The following is a 19156-nucleotide window of genomic DNA, read 5'->3' on the forward strand; positions in this document are numbered from 1 at the left end:
TAAAGACAATTATGTTTTTACTTTTAATGATTTGATTGTATGATATACATTTGATATTTAATCCAGCTTATGATATGAGTTTATTTCTATATTGCATTATGTTTTATCTTTTATGAGATATTGTATATTGTTATCTTGCATTACCATTCATGGTTGATATTGTAATGTTTTTATCTTTTATGATTGTAGCAATGGGCAAAGGTAAGGAGAAGAACGTTGCAAACAAGCAATTTAGGTGGTCAAAACCTATGCATACTTTGTTGCTTGAAATTCTTGCTGATGAGGCTGCTAAAGGAAATAAGCCTTCAAATACATTCAAACCTGCTTCATTTGCCCTAGTTGTCAAGTCAATTAGCGAGAAATTCGGAGTTGAATGTGTACCTGACCATGTTGACAACCGCCTTCGAACCATCAAGAGCATGTGGAATATCATCGGCACCCTCCGTAAAAATAGTGGCTTTGGATGGGATGAAAATTTGAGGATGATAACTTGTGACAAGAAGGTGTATGATGAGGAAGTGGTGGTATGAGACTTATTTTATTTATTGTAGCAATTATATTAGTCTTGAAGTTTTATTGAAATTCTATTTTTCTCTTTCTTTTATTTATTATAGCAATTATATAGTCTTGAAGTTTTATTGAAATTCTATTCTTTCTTTTAACAGGCAAATCCTAAGCATAAGCAATATTTAAATAAAAAAATTGAAATGTATGATGAGATGGCCATAGTTGTTGGTAAGGAAATGGCGACTGGGAGTTTTACAAAGTCTTTTTACTGATGTAGTGCAGCATGATAACATTCTTGATTCGGATTTGGATTTGGATTTTGATGATGTGTCATCAAAAGGAAAATATGTTGCTTCCTCCGATTCAGGTTCAACCAAAAGGTCACATAGGAAAAGAAGTCGTGATGATAGTGAAGATGGATATAATTTGATATCTGAAAAGTTGGGAGAGGTTGCATTAGCGCTTCAAGCTCTTAATAAGGGAGTTGACGCAGATCATCTTTATCAGGAAGTGATGAAGGTGGAAGGGTATGATGAGTTTATGCTTGCAACTGCATTTGACCATTTGAATGGAGATGAGAAGCTTGCAAGAGGATTTCTGGTAAAGAATGCTAAGCTTAGAAAGTTTTGGTTGGACAACTTCTTCAAAAACCATGGAAAATAGAATTTGCGTATTATCGATATGCAGTAAGATACTAATGAACTTGGATGGTAGTTCTTTAGCCAAAATATTGTAATATTTGAGGTTGAATTTTAGAATTCATGGTATTTTTTTTTTTTTTTTTTTTTTTTTAAGCGAGATGAAAGTAATGTACTTGCCCTTTCATATATATCAATCTTCCTAGATGTGGAATATTCGTAATATTGATGTATGGACATTTTTAGATAGATTGATTGTTTTTGTCGAATTTTAACAATCAAACATAAATTATTTTATATTAATATTTTTATATTTTGAATAAAAATTATATTTTATAGGTTAATATAAAATATTTTAAAAAAATTAAAAAATTGATTTTCAGTACAGTTGAATAGCTAATATTAAAATTAATAGATTTTTATATTAATAGTTTTTTAAAAATATTTTTAAAAATTAAAAAAATTAAAAATTGTTTTTGAAAATATTTTTTAAAAAAATTGATTTTCCGTGCTCGTGGTAAACACCGTAAAATGTTTTCGGTGGAAAACATTTTCAGGAAAAATGACTTCCCTGAAAATATTTTCCGACGGAAACCATTTTACGTCGAAGTAAATGGAGCCTTAGTACGTTTTACTCGCAAGTGCACAAGATCAAACGATAGTATAGTGCATCAAGTACGAGATCGATCCCACGAGGATTGTTGATTTTATTTAGAATTAATTAAAAATATCAAGCTGTCACTAGATTGATATTATGAAAAAGAAATAAAAAGATATCAAGATAAAGTAAAGGTAGGGCTTTGATATCCACCACTAATTATGCTCAACTAATATAACAATATACCAATGATCCAATCATATTATGAATACCTAATGTTTGTTAACCTAAGGGCATGAGTGTATACTCCTTAAGCTATTGATTTTCCTAAGGAATGAGTTAGGCATGGATGTATACTCTAACTCTTTTCTTTCTCAAAGGATTTAGCATGAGTGTATACTAAGTTGTTCTTTAAGAAAGCATAAATCTATGAAAATCGACAAACACACAGAACCTAGGGCATGAGTGTATACTCCTGGTTTTCCATGTTGATTAACCCAAGAATCCGGTGTGAATTTATTTTGTTACTCTTATTAAACACCCAAGACTCAATCATCCAATTTTATTTAATTAACTAATCCATGCCACATGCATATAATGACCAATCACATACATATGAGGAATTCAAGAAAACAGGAATTAATCAAGTTAAGCAACACAATATGATTATCACAAAGACGCCAATATTAAAATATTAAATAAAAATAATTAGGGCTTCAATCTAGCCATCCTTAAGAGTTAGTTACACATAATTAAAATAAAACTAAAAAGAAAAGGGAAAGAAAGAACCGAAAACCGCTCCTAGAAGTAGCCTCCAATTCCTCTCCTCAAAGTTGTCTCCTTGAAATTGTGTATTGATTTGTGAGGCTTAGAGGTCTATTGATAGGGCTTAGGAGAGTCCTAGAAGCCCTAGTAATCATAGGAAATTTGGAGATTCAAGTCCTAGTCCAACTAGGATAAAGAAAATCTAAGTCCAAATCGGAATAGGATTCGTCCAGAATTGCGTTCCTATCTTACGGGGTGATTTTGGCATAGCAGCGCTCTGAATTAGGAAAATAATATTTCAAAATGATTTGTATCATTTTGAGTTAGCTTTCCAATGCCACTTAAATCACCTCAATATGATATTTGATCTGAAAGTTATGGTTAAAATACCGAGACATGTGCAAAATCTAATTTTGAATCCAATCCGATTTTGAATCTAATTTGAGAAATTTCGATTTAATCATTTTCTTTATTTGATTAAAACTTAACCATGATTGGCTAAGCTTAACCATATCTTCTAGGTCTTCCCAATTTGCCCTTTAAGCTTGGAACTTTTCCAGAAACGCTTTCTTTCTTCCAAAAACCTATAAAACAAAGAAAATACAAAAATGAAGTAAAATAGCACAAACTAACAATACTAAGGAATTAACACATATAAGTTTAAGGGCTAAAATATGAATATTTTGGCACTTAACACCTGCCTGTCAGGTGGAAATTTTGTCTTCGTGCAGTTCGGATCACACTCCCCTTTTTGTTTCTTTTCAGCACCACAGGCAAGTAATGGGGAGACGTAGACAGTGGTTCAGATATGAAGCGGAGTGGAGTCACGAAAATAAGCAGAAATAAGTCATAAAAAAAGTTTGGAAGGAAAAGCAGAGACATACGAATGAATGGTAGGGAGTTATTGTTAAATTAAAACGCAACCAACAATCATTTAAGCAGTGGAAGAAGGTCAACCCAAACCAGGTGGAAGCTGTTATCAAATAGAATACCACAAGAATTCTAGAACTTCAGGAATCAGAGGGGAACACTGAGGGGGGAAATTAGTAAGCTTCAGTTGGAGGCCCAAGAACCAATGGAGAAAGAAGAGACGAAATGGAGGCAACGAGCTAATGAGATATGGCTGAAATGCGGTGATAAAAATTCCAAATTTTTTCATGCATGTGCTAGTCAACGTGTTGTGCTAAATACCCACCTAAATTAATAGGCGAATAATTGGTACGTTTTACTCGCAAGTACACAAGATCAAAACGGTAGTATAACAGGCAAATATGAGATCATTCCATGAGGATTGGTAATTTTGCTTAAAATGTAATTTCCTAATTAATTAACGTAATTAAATCAATTGTCACTGATTGAATTTAATAATAAAATAAAAAGGTAATAAAAGATAAAAATAAGAACTAGGGTTAGGATTTTGACATCCACTGCTAATCACACCTAATTAAGATAACAATATGGCAATGCTTACAATTATATCGATATACTTAATGCTTGACAACCTAAGAATATGGTATCTACTCCTTAAGCTATTGATCTCCCTAAGCAACGAATTAGGCATGGTATCTACTCTAATTCTTTTATTTCTCAAAGGATTTAGCATGTTATCTACTCTAATTCTTTTATTTCTCAAAGGATTTAGCATGGTATCTACTTAGTTGTTCTTCAAGAAAGCATAAATCTATGGAAATCGACAAACCATGAAACCTAGGGTATGGTATCTACTCGTGGTTTTCCACGTCGATCGATCCAAGAACCCGTGAGGAGATTCTTTTGTCATTCTATTATGCCTAGGATTCGGTCATCCAAATTGACACAAATAACAAATAACAAATCCAAACACATGCATATGTTAATTAGGCACATTCAAATGAGGAAAGGCGCCAATATTGAAATCCTAAAAAGACATGACAAGGGCTTCAATCTAGCCCCTAACAAGGGTTTAGTTACACATAATGAAAATAAAACTAAAAAGGAAAAAGAAGAAACCGAAAACGCTTCTTGCTTGAGCCTCTAATTCTTCTCTCCAAGATTGTCTATCTTTTCTCAATGCTTAGAGGCCTATTTATAGGATTGGGAGAAACCTAGAAACCCTAGAAACTCTATTAAAACCGTAGGTCAGTCTCCTAGTCCAAAAAGGAGACTGGAAACCCAACTTGGAGTGAAAAAGGAGTCTGGCCACATGTTGGGCGCTTGAGTGCGCTTGATCCCAGATTTGTCTGCTCGAGTGCACGTCTGTGCTCGATCCCTCCTCTTCTGCGCTCGAGCACGGATGCACTCGAGCCTTTTGCTTGTACAATCGATAGCATACTAGTGGCTTGTGCGATCGAGCGCAGATGCGCTCGATCCCGATCTGCATGCACTCGATCCCTTGACTTCCAGCTTTTCTCCCAAATTGTCCTTTAAGCTTGGAATTTTCCAGAAATGTTTTCTTTTCTTCAAAATCATAAAAACTAAAAGAAAACACAAAACGACACAAAACATCAAACTATAACAAAACTAAGAGTTTAACATATGTGAATTAAAGGGCTAGAATGTGTAACATTCAGCACTTATCACGACGCCGATGAGCCAGTAAAATCAGCTGTATCATAGATGAGGGGGGCAAAGATTGTTCCACTCCAGAGGGACTAAGGGGGCCTTCATTAATTATTTTCAGGGGGTCCTATCATCTTCATCACTTATTGGTTTGGAGGCATGCATAAAGGTAGTAACCAAGCCGGTTACAGATTATATGAACATAAGTTTGCTGCATGGAGTTATGGAGGAAGAAGTACTTCAGGCGCTTAACCAAATGGCCCCAGTCAAATCCGATGGGCCGGACGGTTTTTCGGCAGCTTTCTACCAAGATCACTGGCAAGAAGTGGGACATGAGGTATTCTTGGCTATAAATCATTTTTTCATGCATGGCTATTTTGATAATGATGTTAATTACACATAGATAGCTCTTATTTCGAAAAAAACTAATTCAAATAAGGTGTCAGATTTCCGGCCTATAAGTTTGTATAATGTTATCTACAAAATCCTTTCGAAGTTGATGGCTAAGAAGTTGAAGGGAGTTTTGCCCCACATAATATCGAGTAATCAATCGGCTTTTATTCCTAGGCGACTGATTTTCGATAATATTCTTGCTGCATATGAAACTCTCCACACAATGCAAACAAGAATGTATGGGAGGGTTGGATACATGGCAGTGAAGCCTAATATGAGTAAAGCTTACGACCGAGTGGAATGGGTTTTCCTTGAAGAAGTGATGTGAAAAATGGGTTTCAATAACAAAAGGATTTTTTTGGTTATGAAATGTGTAACCATGGTGTCATATTCCATTATTATTAATGGATCACCCCTAAGGTATTTCCATCCCTCAATGAGTATCCGGCAAGGAGATACTATTTCACCATACTAGTTCATCTTATGCGCAAAGGTTTTGAGTAAACAACTTCAGCAAGCGGAGTCCATAGGTGTACTGCGGGGGGTCCCAACCTCCTTCAAGGGAATGAGACTCAATCATGTATTTTTTGCTGATGATAGCCTTCTTTTTTGCATGACTACTGAACAGGAATGGAACCAAATGAAGAGGTTGCTAGAGGTATATGAGATAGCTTTAGGACAATGGCTGAATAATGACAAAACTGCAGTTTTCTTTAGTCGGAACACGGATTAGGAGACTCGTACCCGAATACTCCAGTTAGTAGGAGACTAATATGTGCCAAATATTGCATATTTGGACCCTTTAATTTACTTTTGTTATTCCTTTAGCTGTGTTATTATTTGATATTCTGGGTTAGTTTTGTGTCTTCAGTGTTTTGTAGGTTGCTATAGGAAAACTGCGGGATTTATATGAAAATTGCACACTTTGGAGAAGCAGCAAACGGATTTGCGATGAAGCGCACTACGATCCAGTGCATATGCGCACAATCCAAAGCTCATCGCATGCACATGTGTGCGCCGCATAGGAGAATTGATGCTCAAGTGCTCTCGAGCACACCTGTCAGATCTGACAGCAGTTTTATTTGAATTCAACATGTAAAAGCCTAGTTTTAGGTCTATAAATAGATAATTATTAGATTAGTTTTGGGAGGCTGCGAATTTCGAGATTTCAGAGGAGAAAGAAGAGAGTTTTAGGGTTTCCTACCTTTTGGATCTCAACTTTGTGATTCCATATTTGTAAGTACTCAATTTTCTATTATGAATTCAATTAATCTTGTTTTGTCTTTCAATAACATGAGAGGCTAAACCTTCAACTAAGGTTGAAGATGAAACCTCACTTATGATTAGCACATCATTCCATGTATGTAATGTTTCCCAATTTAATGATTTTATTGCCCTATTGTTTTACTCTAACTCAATTGGATTGAATAATTCTTGGATATCTTTTGTGATTCAATGATACATTTGATGATTTAAGATTATTCAATACAATTGATTGCTTGGTTTTTTTTGTTAAAAATTAGATTTCCCTTGTGATTTATACTCTGGATACAATTGATATTTTGATAAGAATTGGATATTTTCTTGTGATTTATGGAAACAGTTAATGATTTAATTATTTATTGGATTTCTTTTGTGATTTGGGTTATGTATGGATATATGAGATGTTTTGATAAATTCTTTGATGCAATAGTAAAACAAATCTAAGATTTATATGTGAGAACTTTGGGAAATATTATAGATCATGGAATTATGTTGCTATGAATTTGTGAGTGCGGATTCTGAAACCCTAGTGTTTCGTCATTAGATTACATTCAGATTAAATTGCTTATGCTTTTGATTTTTCTTTCAAACAATAATCTTTCAAAAGTTGGAACTAGGTTAGGGTTTAATTAATTTTGATTTAAAATTGCTTTCAAGAACACAATTCCTTGTGGGATCGACCTCGTACTTGCAATCCATTAACTACAATCAATTCGCGCACTTGCGAGTTAAAATAAATTTACACAACAGAGTCCCAGCTTTCCAAAGATATGACAAATATCTAGGATTCTCGGTGCTAGTGGGTAGATCATGAATAAGGGAGTTTCAGAATTTAATCAAAAATGTGAGGAAGAGGGTGTCGGATTGGAAGACGAAGTTTCTCTTTCAGGTGGGGAAAGAGGTCCTTTTGAAAGCGGTTGTTTAAGCAATTCCTACTTACTGTATGAGTATTTTCCTCCTTCCCTGAGAGTTATGCAAGGAGATGAATAAACTGATGCTGAAATTCTGGTGGGGACATAAGGAGAATGAAAATAAAATTTATTGGATGAGTTGGGAGCGTTTAGGAAGGGCGAAGTCGCAAAGGGGAATGGGCTTTCGTGATCTGGTTTGTTTTAATAAAGCACTTCTGGAAAAATAAGGTTGGAGACTTGTGTCGAATCCAGAGAGTATGGCAGCAAAGATCATAAAAGCTAAATATTATCCAAGAGGTGAGTTTTGGTCGGTAGCTGTGGGAAGTAGACCCTCATATTCATGGAGGAGCATACTATCGGGTAGGGATCTTCTTAAAGCAGGAAGTATGTGGCGTATTGGCAATGGACGGTCAGTTGCCATTTGGGGGGATAAGTGGATACCTCGACCAACTACATATGCGGTTCAAACTCCATGTTCGCACCTTACAACCGAAGCTACGGTAGGAGATTTAATAGATGTTAATCCAGTGTTGTGAAAATTTTAATATACTTGCAAGTGCACGAATCGTTTGTAATATAATTTTTTGCAAGTGCGAGGTCAAGCCCACAGGGAATTGTGTTTTTGAAGAACATACCTAAACTAATTTAATCCTAACCTAGTTCCAAAAAAAGGTTTGATTTTTTATGTTGAAAATTAAAAAGACAAAACATAAACTAAATAACGGAAAATAAATCAAAAGATATATACTAAGGTTTAAGAATCCACACTCATCGAATCATGACAACATACTCCATGTTCATAAATATTAATTCGAAGTTCTCACAAATTAAATCCTATGTATGTTTTACTATGCTTCTAAAAGTTAAGGGAACCCTAAACCCTAAACACTTTACCCACTTAAAGTTTGGAGCGATTTTCAATTCGACCTCCAATGTTTTAATTTTTGCAATGCATGCCCCCAAACTTGCAATTTTTTTTTTTTCAATTCAACCAATGTTATCCCAAAATTTCCATATTGCCCCTAATTTTTTATTTTTTCTTATATATATATTTTTTTATTATTTTCTATAAAAAAAAAAAAAGAAAGAAATTTGGGGGTGCAAAAATGGCCAAATGGCCAAAGGGCCACCCCGGATTTTTTTTTTTTTTTTTTAATCATTTTTAATGAGGAGGATGCTGAAATTATCTGTAATCTCCCTTTTAGCCGCTATAATCTGCTGGACAAGCTCATTTGAAATGTATCTTCGAATGGGGGATTTACTGTCAAAAGTGCTTACCACCTCGAAAAGGAGTGGCAAGATTCTTTGCTAGGGGAGGGATCGAACCGAAATAGCACGAAAACAATTTGGAAAATTATATGGAATATGAAAGTTCCAAATTCGGCCAAAGTATTTATTTGGCTAGCGTGTCACGACATACTCCCCACAAAAGCCAATCTCAAAAAGTGAAAAATTGTCCGAGATGATCAATGTATTTTCTGTTGCGGGGAGGAAGAAACTGTTTCCCATATAATAGAGGAATGCCCATTAGCTCAGAATGTGTGGAGCATGAGTAACAGGAAGTTGCAGAAAAGCAAGAGGAATGAGATGAGTTTTATGGAGATTGTGGAATATACGAGTAACCGATTCAGTAGAGAGGTAGTGGACCTTTTTGCTTTGACAGCAAGGGCAATCTGGAGCCGTCGTACACTACAAGAAATTTGCTCATTAGCGGCGACTTTGGGTCGCCGCTAATGAGCAAAACGTCGCCGCTATTGATCAATAGCGGCGACCCTTGGCCGCTATTCAGTGGCTGGTATTAATCCGCCACTGATGATCAATAGCGGCAACATCTGGGGTCGCCGCTATTAATGGGTCAATAGCGGCGACTAAAAGTCGCCGCTATTGACTTTTTTTTGTTGCCGCAAAAAAGCTTGAAATGGGCCGAGTGTCGCCGCTGATGATGGTCAAGAGCGGCGACAAAAATGTCGCCGCTATTGACAGTCAGTAGCGGCGACCCAAAAGGTCGCCGCTACTGACTATCAATAGCGGCGACCTTTTGGGTCGCCGCTATTGATAGTCAATAGCGGCGACCTTCTAGGTCGCTGCTATTGATGGACAGTAGCGGCGACATCTAGGTCGCCGCTATTGATAATCGTAAGAATAAAAAAAATCATTAGCGGCGACCTCAAGGTCGCCGCTAATGATATTTAAAAAAAAAAAAAAAAAAAAAAAAAAACCTGCTTATAATAGATGTTATTATATAACAGTTATGAGAGTTACATCAAGCCTATTTATAGTCAAATCGCTCGAGATAACTAAAGTTATGATTCCACAGCAGCTGAACAACAAGAAGTCATGAGCAATAAGAAATATAGCTCCTAACTTTCAAATACACAAACTGATCATTCCAAAAATTGACCCAAAAAGCATACACCCAACCTCCAAGCCTCCAGGGAAGCAAAATGAAAGATCTTTGTATTTAAGAGGCAGCTGCTTTTCTGGAGGGTAACCTCAAACGAAGCACCCCAACCTGGGCTACCTGTCTCTTCATTATTAGCCATCCTAAAAAATATCCCTCCTGCACACAATAATACAAGTTTGAGATACACAAAGTTATTACAAAATCACTAGCTAAATTATAATACATATTCCGGCAGAAACACAAAGCTTGACACTCAAGACCTCACAATAGATTTTTAGTACCCTCAAGTCCTCTATTTTAACCCTAAAATTGTGCTTATAAAGATCTGCAAAAAACCTTAACATTATGTCCAAATCAGCATAAATTGTTGCTCGAAATCCAAAAATTCCAACAATCATATTGGGTATTACCTCTCCAAGAAATTAAGAAAACCAATCTCCTAAAATCAGTTTACAACAACCTTTGAAATCTTCCTGTGAGCTCCTGTTTGGCCAGAAATCTAAAGCCTGAGAAGTGAGAAAGGGAAACTTGTTTTATTAGAATCAAATGATCACCACATAGACAATAGGCCTATTCATGTATACAGCAAATTATCTCACTCCATACAAAGACATAAAACAGAGTACTTGTACCAAAAGAAGGAAAAATTCTGTTATCGCTAGAATAGGGTTTCAAAAACACACAAAAAAATGAAATAAGTTATGAACTATTCTAGTATTAAATGGAACTAACTTCCATTTTCTCACTGATTGCAGAGTGTTCTTCTAGTTAAAGAAATGTAAATCATGTTGGCCTTAAACTGATTAATTGCAATGCTTTTGTATTGCTTCATCATGTCATCATAGCACACATTGAGCATATAAATTACCTTGCACTCATTGTTAAACAAGTATTTAACTCAATCCTTCAGCACCATGAGATGACCAGACATGTTTGCCAAATTCTTCAAGTACCAAAATTTTCATAATCACAAACAACAGGGTATATTATGAAAGCTGGGTTGGTAATGCCAGGAATTCTATTGCCTAGCACTAACCATAGATTCTTATGCTTGCTACAAGGATCAAAACGAGAAAGCAAAGAAATGGATCCAAAAGCCCATCTATAATAGTATTCTCTGATCACCATAATCATATAGTTAATGTGTGTTTTAACAATAAACGACATATATTTTATTCCTAGACAAAAATTAATGCTAAAACATAATGACCACAAATGCTAGAAGCCATATATTCAAGACAAGACAAGAAAAGGCAGTTATTACCAGAAATTTCCACCTCCTTGTCGTTCTTGCAAAAGACAAGACCTGATCAAGGTGTCAATTGGTGATCCCCTAAGAGCATTTCCAAGCTCTTTACATGTCCAGAGGATTAATCCCCCTCGGGTAAATATTAGTAACTGCTCTAACATCTCCTACACTTGTACACACCCTGCAATCAGATCCAGAATATATCAGAATACCAAACCCAGGGATTCAAACATGAATTGGAAAGAAAGGAAATTAGAAGAAAAAAAAAAAAACTGCATGCAAAGGTAAAGAAAACCCAACTTCAAATTTTATATTTTCTAGTTTTTTTTTTTAAAATTGTTTTAGATCCAGAAAGTTGGCGCATATTAATTTAAGAACAGAGATCGCGGACGCTATTCAAACTCCAACTTGAAACAGGTCCCAAATTCGAGTCCTTTTCTCACAATTTCACGGCCAACAAACACAACCATTTAACATACATATATACAGCCCCTAAATGCGAGACGAATTTAAATTCCAAGCCCTAGAAATTAACGATCATGGATTCAAAATCTACGGGAACAGAAATCAGATACAATCAAATTCATACACCAAACAAGACGAAATCCCCACAAAATTTTTTATCATTGAATCCATGAATTTTTTTTTAAAAAAAAGCGATTTTGAAGGAATCAGAGACGAAAAAACAAATACCTGCCTTTCCTAGGACTAGTAATTAATTGATGAAAAAATATATTACAATCAAGAAAATGAGAACAAATAAAGAAATACCTCAAGTGCCCAGCCATCAACAACAAAAAAAAAAACAAAGAGTAGCCATCTGTAGTGGAAAAAGCATGCGCTTCTTGAATGTTCAAGCCAACGTCATACAGTAAGGAACTCAACTGAAATTGCATCATCACAAATTAAAATAGTAACTGAAAAGAAAGAAAAAATATCAATATGGATAGTATTGATATAGATAGAATATCTAACTAGTAAATTACTTTTGGAAGTTCCACATATAAGTATCAAATCAACTATTCTATCCACCATCAGATCTTGCAGAAGCCTGATCTGTTGCAATCTGTCTTAAGGCATATGAATTACAGAGAACTTGCTTTGGTGGTGACAAAGATACGTATGAAACAAGGGTAAGGGTACAAAGAAGTAGATGTTTCTGTTACTTGTGAACAATGGATCGAAACATATGGAGTGAAATCCACCATAATATGTATTTAGTGGACATTGAAAATTCAAAAATTTGTAAATAAAATCAGGACTAGGCAACATATATAAACAGAAATTCAATAAAACTAGGAAAGAACAAGATAGTAAATCTTATTGGAAAATAAATCCTTAGGACTGTGGGCAGGAGACTAAAAAGAAAACGGAGGATTATGTAACTAGAACATGATGGATGAAGGAGAGAAATGCTTCTTTAGAGTTTCAATTGACTGATAACTACCAATATACCAAAAACTACTATGAAATGTCAAAACACCAACCAAGCTTCTGCCACACAACATCGAGCCATAACAAAAATGTCCATAAATAAGCATGGTGAAAGAAGGGCCTCAGGAAGGACGAGCAAAGAAGAAACAATAGAGCCAAAGATAGAGCACTAAAGTTTGAGAGAACAAATTGAGCATAAGATATCAAATCATTTCTAAATAGCAGCAAGCATTCTAGATGCCCCCCACTAAAGGTTGAAGTTTGGGGAGATGAAAGCTTGGCTGCCAAACGGTTCTAGGAGTCACCAGCAAATGATTCAAATCAGGTCCAGTAAGGGGTATGGATCTAATGTTACATTACTGAAGCGGATTGTAGAATTCCAGCCTTCAAAACAATAATGCCCATTAGCAGCATCAAACATAAATCTCTCTTGTGCAATATATTTATCACCTTGTTCAAAAATTTTAATCTCGAGTAGATGCCTCATAAACGTCAAGAATATTGACACGCCACATATTATGCAGCACACATCTAAGAAATAATGCTAAAATAAGAATTAGAGCTATCCTGGATATGTTTCTGATGCTGAAAACAGTGGACATTGGAAGTCATACAACACAGATGGTTCCAAGAAATGGTTCAAGACAAATAAAGTTCAACATGCTCCCTATGTGAGAGAGAGAGAGAGAGAGAGAGAGAGAGGTCAGCAACCTGACTGAAAAGTTTGGGCTTGTCATTTGTTGAAATTGTAATTTCATGCATTGCCCTGCAAATTTTGGAAACTATTACAGCGTTAATTAACTAAACCTATAAAAGCTTCGAGCAATCTATGAAAATTTTTTGTTTATGGTAAAAATATTTTGAAGATCTCATCATCCACAAAGAAAGCAAGCAACATTAAGTTGAATATAGATGAGAGAAAAATCATAAGAAATACACACAAACAAAATAGAATGTATAAATAATAGGATACATATTGCAATGTCTAAGAAAGGTCCAAAGATATATAACTGTTCAAAGCAAAGTCACAAACCAGTATGAGTTAAATGTGTAGTTTTCCCCAACCAGGAGAGAATATCTGATGAAGCCACGGATCTCAACTTCTTCTGGTAGGAGAAAACTTACGTAATAGAAAAACTTATTCTTCCTCAAACTTTACCGTCGGGATCCTGAATATTTCAATGGTATGAATGGAAATTTTCCCAACTCTTCTCATTCACTTTTACAGAAGAGACTTCATACCTATTGCATCAAACCAGAAATTATTCTTTTTCTTGAACTATCTAGTATAATAAAACTTATAAAATCCTGCCAAACCTAATGCGCCCATGTCAGTATTGCAACTCGTATCTATAAAGTATCCACATCAGTTGCATACCAAATTTTCAACACTAATTTGAAAGACAAAATATATGAACAGTACAATAATTGACCACAAAATATCATGGGTCTGTTTGTTAACCCCTTGCGCACTGTAGCCTTTTTCCACGGCACTGTAGCTCCAACTCGGCGCCGAAGACATTGAGAAAAGCAGTCAAACTGCTTGCTGCACGCTGACTATTTTACCCCTTATGCTAGACAATGACTATTTGCACCTTCAAAACACCCACACAAAAAGCTTGCTGAAATTTTTCCCCCCCATATCTCACAGCACAGCGTGAATATCCCCTTCCCCACCAACACTCACCCCTTCACCAAAATATACCCAAATTTTTTCCCCCCCATCTCACAGCACAGCGAGAAGCTTCATCTTCCCCAGCAACACCCACTCCTTCCTCCTCCTTCCATATCCTTCCTCTTTCCACCATTCTCTTTCTCTTTCCCCCATTCTCTGTGGATCGTTTATATAGGAGGATCAACAGGGGAAGGGAATCAGCCGCACCTTCATCACTAGCTGAATCGATTTCTCTGAAAAATTAAGCAAACCTTGATTTTTGATATTGATCGGGGAGATGTTCGGAGTGACTAACCGGAGCTATCCATCGGCATAACTGGCATTTAAGCTGTGGCAAGACAAATGGGGGAGCAGGGAGAGGAAGAAATGACGAATTGCGGAAGAAGGGGAAAAAATTGGGGACGAGGAACAGTGCCTCCAAGAGGGAGCTCAGAGCTTGGGATGAGGGAGCTCAAAGTTTCTTTGTGTGGAAAAACAAATGAGGGAGGAAGGAGAGGATGAAATGACGAATTGCAGAAGAGGGGAGTTTTGAGGGAGCTTGGGAACGTCAGGAACAGTGCCTGCGAGAGAACTCAGCTTGGGGATGAGGGAGCGTGAAGAGTCGTTGGTTTTCTATTTTTCTAATAAATGGGCTTATTTGTCTTTTACCCCATTGGTTTTCCAGCACAATAAGCGCAGCAAGTGGGCAACAATTGATGACCTGCTGCCAAGCTACAGTGTCGCTACAGTGTCTTGGGTATCGATGTTCGTGCTGGCATTTGCCAAACACCCCCCATGTTAAGGGCAATTAGAGAAAAATCTCATAATCAGGAGAAAACCATTTAAAATTCTTTACCGGGAACAAAGACGAATATCAGTCATGCCATTTTGTGTATCTTCAACATGTAAGTGGTTGACTTCAAGAGTTGGTTCGACATCAGTTGACGAACCAAAGGCAGGTGGTGGATGAGCACTGAAAAAGTATACACAATGATGCAGTCTATCAAAATATTATTCATCAAAAGCTACCTACCACAAAACAAAATTATGCTTAAATAGACTAGGGATTAAACCCTAACCCTAGTGACACTGAAATAATATAAAGCCCAACTAAATTAACATAACCCAAAGTCTGAAAAATCAAACAATATAACAATGAAAAATAAAATAACATAACAATAAATGTGACAAAATCAAAGTGCCAAAAGTTAGATCTCCTGCTCTCAAGGCTGGTCATCCTACGATATTAGAAGAGAAAGCTTGAGATGAATCCACATCATCCTCATCTACGGAAAGGAAAAAAGAAAGAAAGCATATTGGTCACCTAGAAAACTTGAAAGAGAATAAAATTTCTAATTTCACGGTTTAATCTGTTTCCATTTCATAATACAAAGTCGAATAAAGCTCAACTTATATAAAATTTCATATTCCCGCAAGGTACAGAAAAAAGAAACACATAAAACTTTTAAATTGGAATTGTGGGGATTTTCTGAAAACAAAGCAAAGCATAAGAGTGATAAAGAGCGTAAAAGGACGCGTGAAGAGATTCCAAAAGGAATTGAAACTTACCGTCGATGCACACGACATCGAAAGGCTGGACGCGGCTGTAATCAAACAAGGGCTCCAGTTCTTCGGTTGAATCCGCCTGAAAATCAAAACACAGAGTCGTAGAGAGATAAACCCTAGGTCAGTTGTATTCGATATCAGATTTCGAAGCTACAAGAAGAGCAAGAGACGCTCACCATTTTTGGAACTTTGAGACCTTACTCAGCTCTCGCTCTCGCTCTCCGTCCCGCCGAAACGCAAAGATTGTCGTATGCGATGTGAAAGTTTTATTTGAATCGTGGCGATGAAGCACATCCGAGTCATGGTTTCGCGGGTCCGTCCTTTCCATTTCTTTTGGGGCAATTTGGGCTAAGAGTCGGCGCGAAATCCACGGCTCTGCTACTGCAGGTCTCTGTATCTTCCATGATCACCGCCGAAACGACGAGCCGTTCGAAACTTTTAACAGGAACGCTCCGAATGGTACCGCTCAAAGGCACGGTTCCAACGCGAGGCGGAGACTACCGCGCGAGGAGAACGAAACGACGGAGTAAGAGAGAGGGTGAGCTAGGGAGAGCAGCGGGAGAGAGATCGAGAGTGAGAGTGATGAGGGAGCTGAGTGCTTTTGAGGGAGGGGAAAATTTTAGGGATTTTCGTGTTTTCGAGCGTTTGGGGAAAATTTTTGGTTCGAAAATTTCAGAAACCGCGCCACTTGTTGGCGCAAATATTTTCTATTAAGCCTCAATCAGCGGCGACATTGCTTAGTCGCCGCTATTTAGGGTAATTTTTTTTTTTATTTTTTTTTTAAAATTATACTTACAATTTTTTAAAAATAATTTTAAGTTTAAATGTAGGGTAAATTTGAAATTCTATAACAATTTTAAGGGTATAAAAGACATTTTCAAGAAAAAAATACTATTCACACAATATTTTTTTCTATAAATGATTAATAGCTTAATTGAATGTTTATAGTTCAAATGATCTAATTCACTAGGATCGATCAATATAAAAGACATTTTCAATAAAAAAAAATACCATTCACACGATATATATTTTTTTTTTTATAAAAAATTAATAGATTAATTGAATGTTTACAGTTCAAATGAACTAATTCACTAGGATCGATCAGATGTTTGATCGGTCATTTGATTCTATCACGATCAATCGAACTAATTCATTAGGATCAATTGGATGTTTGATCGAACATTTGATTCTATCACGATCAATCGAACAAATTCAGTAGGATCGATCGAATGTTTGATTGAACATTTGATCCTATCACGATCAATTGAACTAATTCATTAGGATTGATCGGATGTTTGATCGATCATTTAATCATATCACGATCAATCGAACTAATTCACTAGGATCGATCAGATATTCGATCGAACATTTGATCGTATCACGATCAATCGAACTAATTCATTAGGATCAATTAAATGTTTGATCGATCATTTGATCCCATCACGATCAATCAAATTAATTCAGTAGGATCGATCGGATGTTCGATCAATCATTTGATCGGATGTTTGATCGATCATTTAATCATATCACGATCAATCGAACTAATTCACTAGGATCGATCAGATATTCGATCGAACATTTGATCGTATCACGATCAATCGAACTAATTCATTAGGATCAATTAAATATTTGACCGAACATTTGATCCTATCACGATCAATCGAACTAATTCATTATGATCGATCGTTTGATCCTATCAAGATCAATTGAACTAATTCATTATGATCGATCGGAGGATTCGATCAGATGTTTGATCCTATCACGATCAATCGAACTAATTCATTAGGATCAATCGGATGTTCGATCAATCATTTGTTCTTATCACGATCAATCGAACTAATTCACCAGGATCGATTGGATGCTTGATCAAACATTTGACCCCATCACGATCAATCGAACTAATTCATAGGATCGATGTTTGATCGATCATTTGATCATATCACGATCAATTGAACTAATTCACCTGGATCGATCGGATGTTTGATCAATCATTTGATTCTATCACGATCAATCGAATTAATTCACCAAGATCGGTCGATTGTTCGATCAAACATTTAAATAAGAATAAGAAATAGAAAACTTCAATAATAATTAATAGGATAATTTGTTTTCTTTAAAAGAAAAAAATAAATATTGATTTTTTATATAAGATAAGAATAGAAAATAGAAAAATAGAAAAAATTCACCAATAATTAATATAAAAGAAATAATGACATATTATCGGAGGATTCGGGGTGAATTTTTGGTAAATAATTTTTTCTATTATATATATAGGATCAATAGCATTGCCCCAATATTTATAATTTTTTTTTTTTTTCCAGATGTAAATAGCGGCGACTATTGGGTCGCCGCTATTGAGGGGTCATTAGCGGCCACTAAAAACGTCGCCGCTAATGACCCATTAATAGCGGCAAGTTTTGGGTCGCCGCTAATTAATTTAAATTACTTTTTCCCGTGTCAATAGCGGCCACCCAATAGTCGCCGCTATTGAGGGGTCATTAGCGGCAACTTTTCTAGTCGCCGCTAATGACCCATTAATAGCGGCAACTTTTGGGTCGCCGCTAATTAATTTAAATTACTTTTTCCCGTGTCAATAGCGGCCACCCAATAGTCGCCGCTATTGAGGGGTCATTAGCGGCAACTTTTCTAGTCGCCGCTACTGATCAATTAATAGCGGCGACTTTTGGGTCGCCGCTAATTAATCTTAATAACTTTTCCCGTGTCAATAGCGGCGACCCAAAAGTCGCCGCTATTAATTTTAGTTACTTTTTTCCCCGGTCAATGGCGGCGACCCAAAAGTCGCCGCTATTGAGGGGTCATTAGCGGCAACATTTGTAGTCGCCGCTAATGACCCCTCAATAGCGGCGACTCTCTTATCGCCGCTAATTATTTTTAAAATTTTTTTTAAAATTTTTTCTTATGTCAATAGCGGCGACTGTAGAGTTGCCGCTAATGATAACTTATTAGCGGCGACTCCTTAGAGTCGCCGCTGTTGACTCTCATCAGCGGCGACCCTAAGGTCGCCGCTGTTTGGTGTATTATTAGCGGCGACAGGGGTCGCCGCTATTGTTGTTTAATAGCGGCAACACCGTAGAGTCGCCGCTAATGATGCTTAATAGCGGCGACTTATAGTCGCCGCTATTGTTGTTGCTGCTAAATAAATATTTTTTTGGTTTTAAGCGTCCACTATTAGCGGCGACCTAAAAGTCGCCGCTATTAATGGGTCATTAGCGGCG

The 19156-nt window shown here is 36.4% G+C and overlaps 1 protein-coding gene and 1 pseudogene across 4 annotated transcripts; one reads left to right on the top strand and one right to left on the bottom strand.

Moving 5' to 3' along the window:
• The first annotated feature begins 191 nt into the window (after window positions 1–191).
• LOC148586897 (uncharacterized) lies at window positions 192–1170 on the top strand (annotated as a pseudogene).
• An 8719-nt stretch (window positions 1171–9889) lies between these two features.
• LOC132172591 (serine/threonine-protein kinase STY46-like) lies at window positions 9890–16150 on the bottom strand. Of its 4 annotated transcripts, none has more exons than XR_015911753.1 (8): window positions 16097–16150; window positions 15924–15999; window positions 15211–15327; window positions 13412–13466; window positions 12038–12183; window positions 11282–11447; window positions 10428–10523; window positions 9890–10173 (listed from the first exon to the last, which is right to left on the bottom strand). XR_015911753.1 is itself a non-coding variant. In XM_088514827.1 (8 exons), exons 3-6 carry the CDS (start codon window positions 15234–15236, stop codon window positions 11372–11374), a joined length of 270 nt encoding a protein of 89 aa, XP_088370953.1. In that variant the 5' UTR covers window positions 15237–15327; window positions 15924–15999; window positions 16097–16150; the 3' UTR covers window positions 9890–10173; window positions 10478–10523; window positions 11282–11371. The 4 variants fall into 4 exon arrangements, 2 of the variants coding, with proteins under 2 accessions (XP_088370953.1, XP_088370952.1); XM_088514827.1 differs by having other exon boundaries at window positions 10478–10523; window positions 12038–12150; XM_088514826.1 differs by having other exon boundaries at window positions 12038–12150.
• Between the last annotated feature and the right edge of the window lie 3006 nt (window positions 16151–19156).

The sequence above is a fragment of the Corylus avellana genome, chromosome 3 (genome assembly GCF_965113065.1).
Source record: "Corylus avellana chromosome 3, dhCorAvel1.hap1.2, whole genome shotgun sequence".
NCBI classification, from domain to species: domain Eukaryota; kingdom Viridiplantae; phylum Streptophyta; class Magnoliopsida; order Fagales; family Betulaceae; genus Corylus; species Corylus avellana.

Coding starts and splice junctions, on each gene's coding strand:
- LOC132172591 (XM_088514827.1), bottom strand. CDS start 15,236: ATGACTGATATTCGTCTTTGTTCCCG. Junction 13,467..15,210: donor GATATTCGTCTTTGTTCCCG/GTAAAGAATTTT, acceptor CAAAATTTGCAG/GGCAATGCATGAAATTACAA. Junction 11,448..12,037: donor TTGATGGCTGGGCACTTGAG/GTATTTCTTTAT, acceptor ATCTGATTGCAG/GGTGTGTACAAGTGTAGGAG.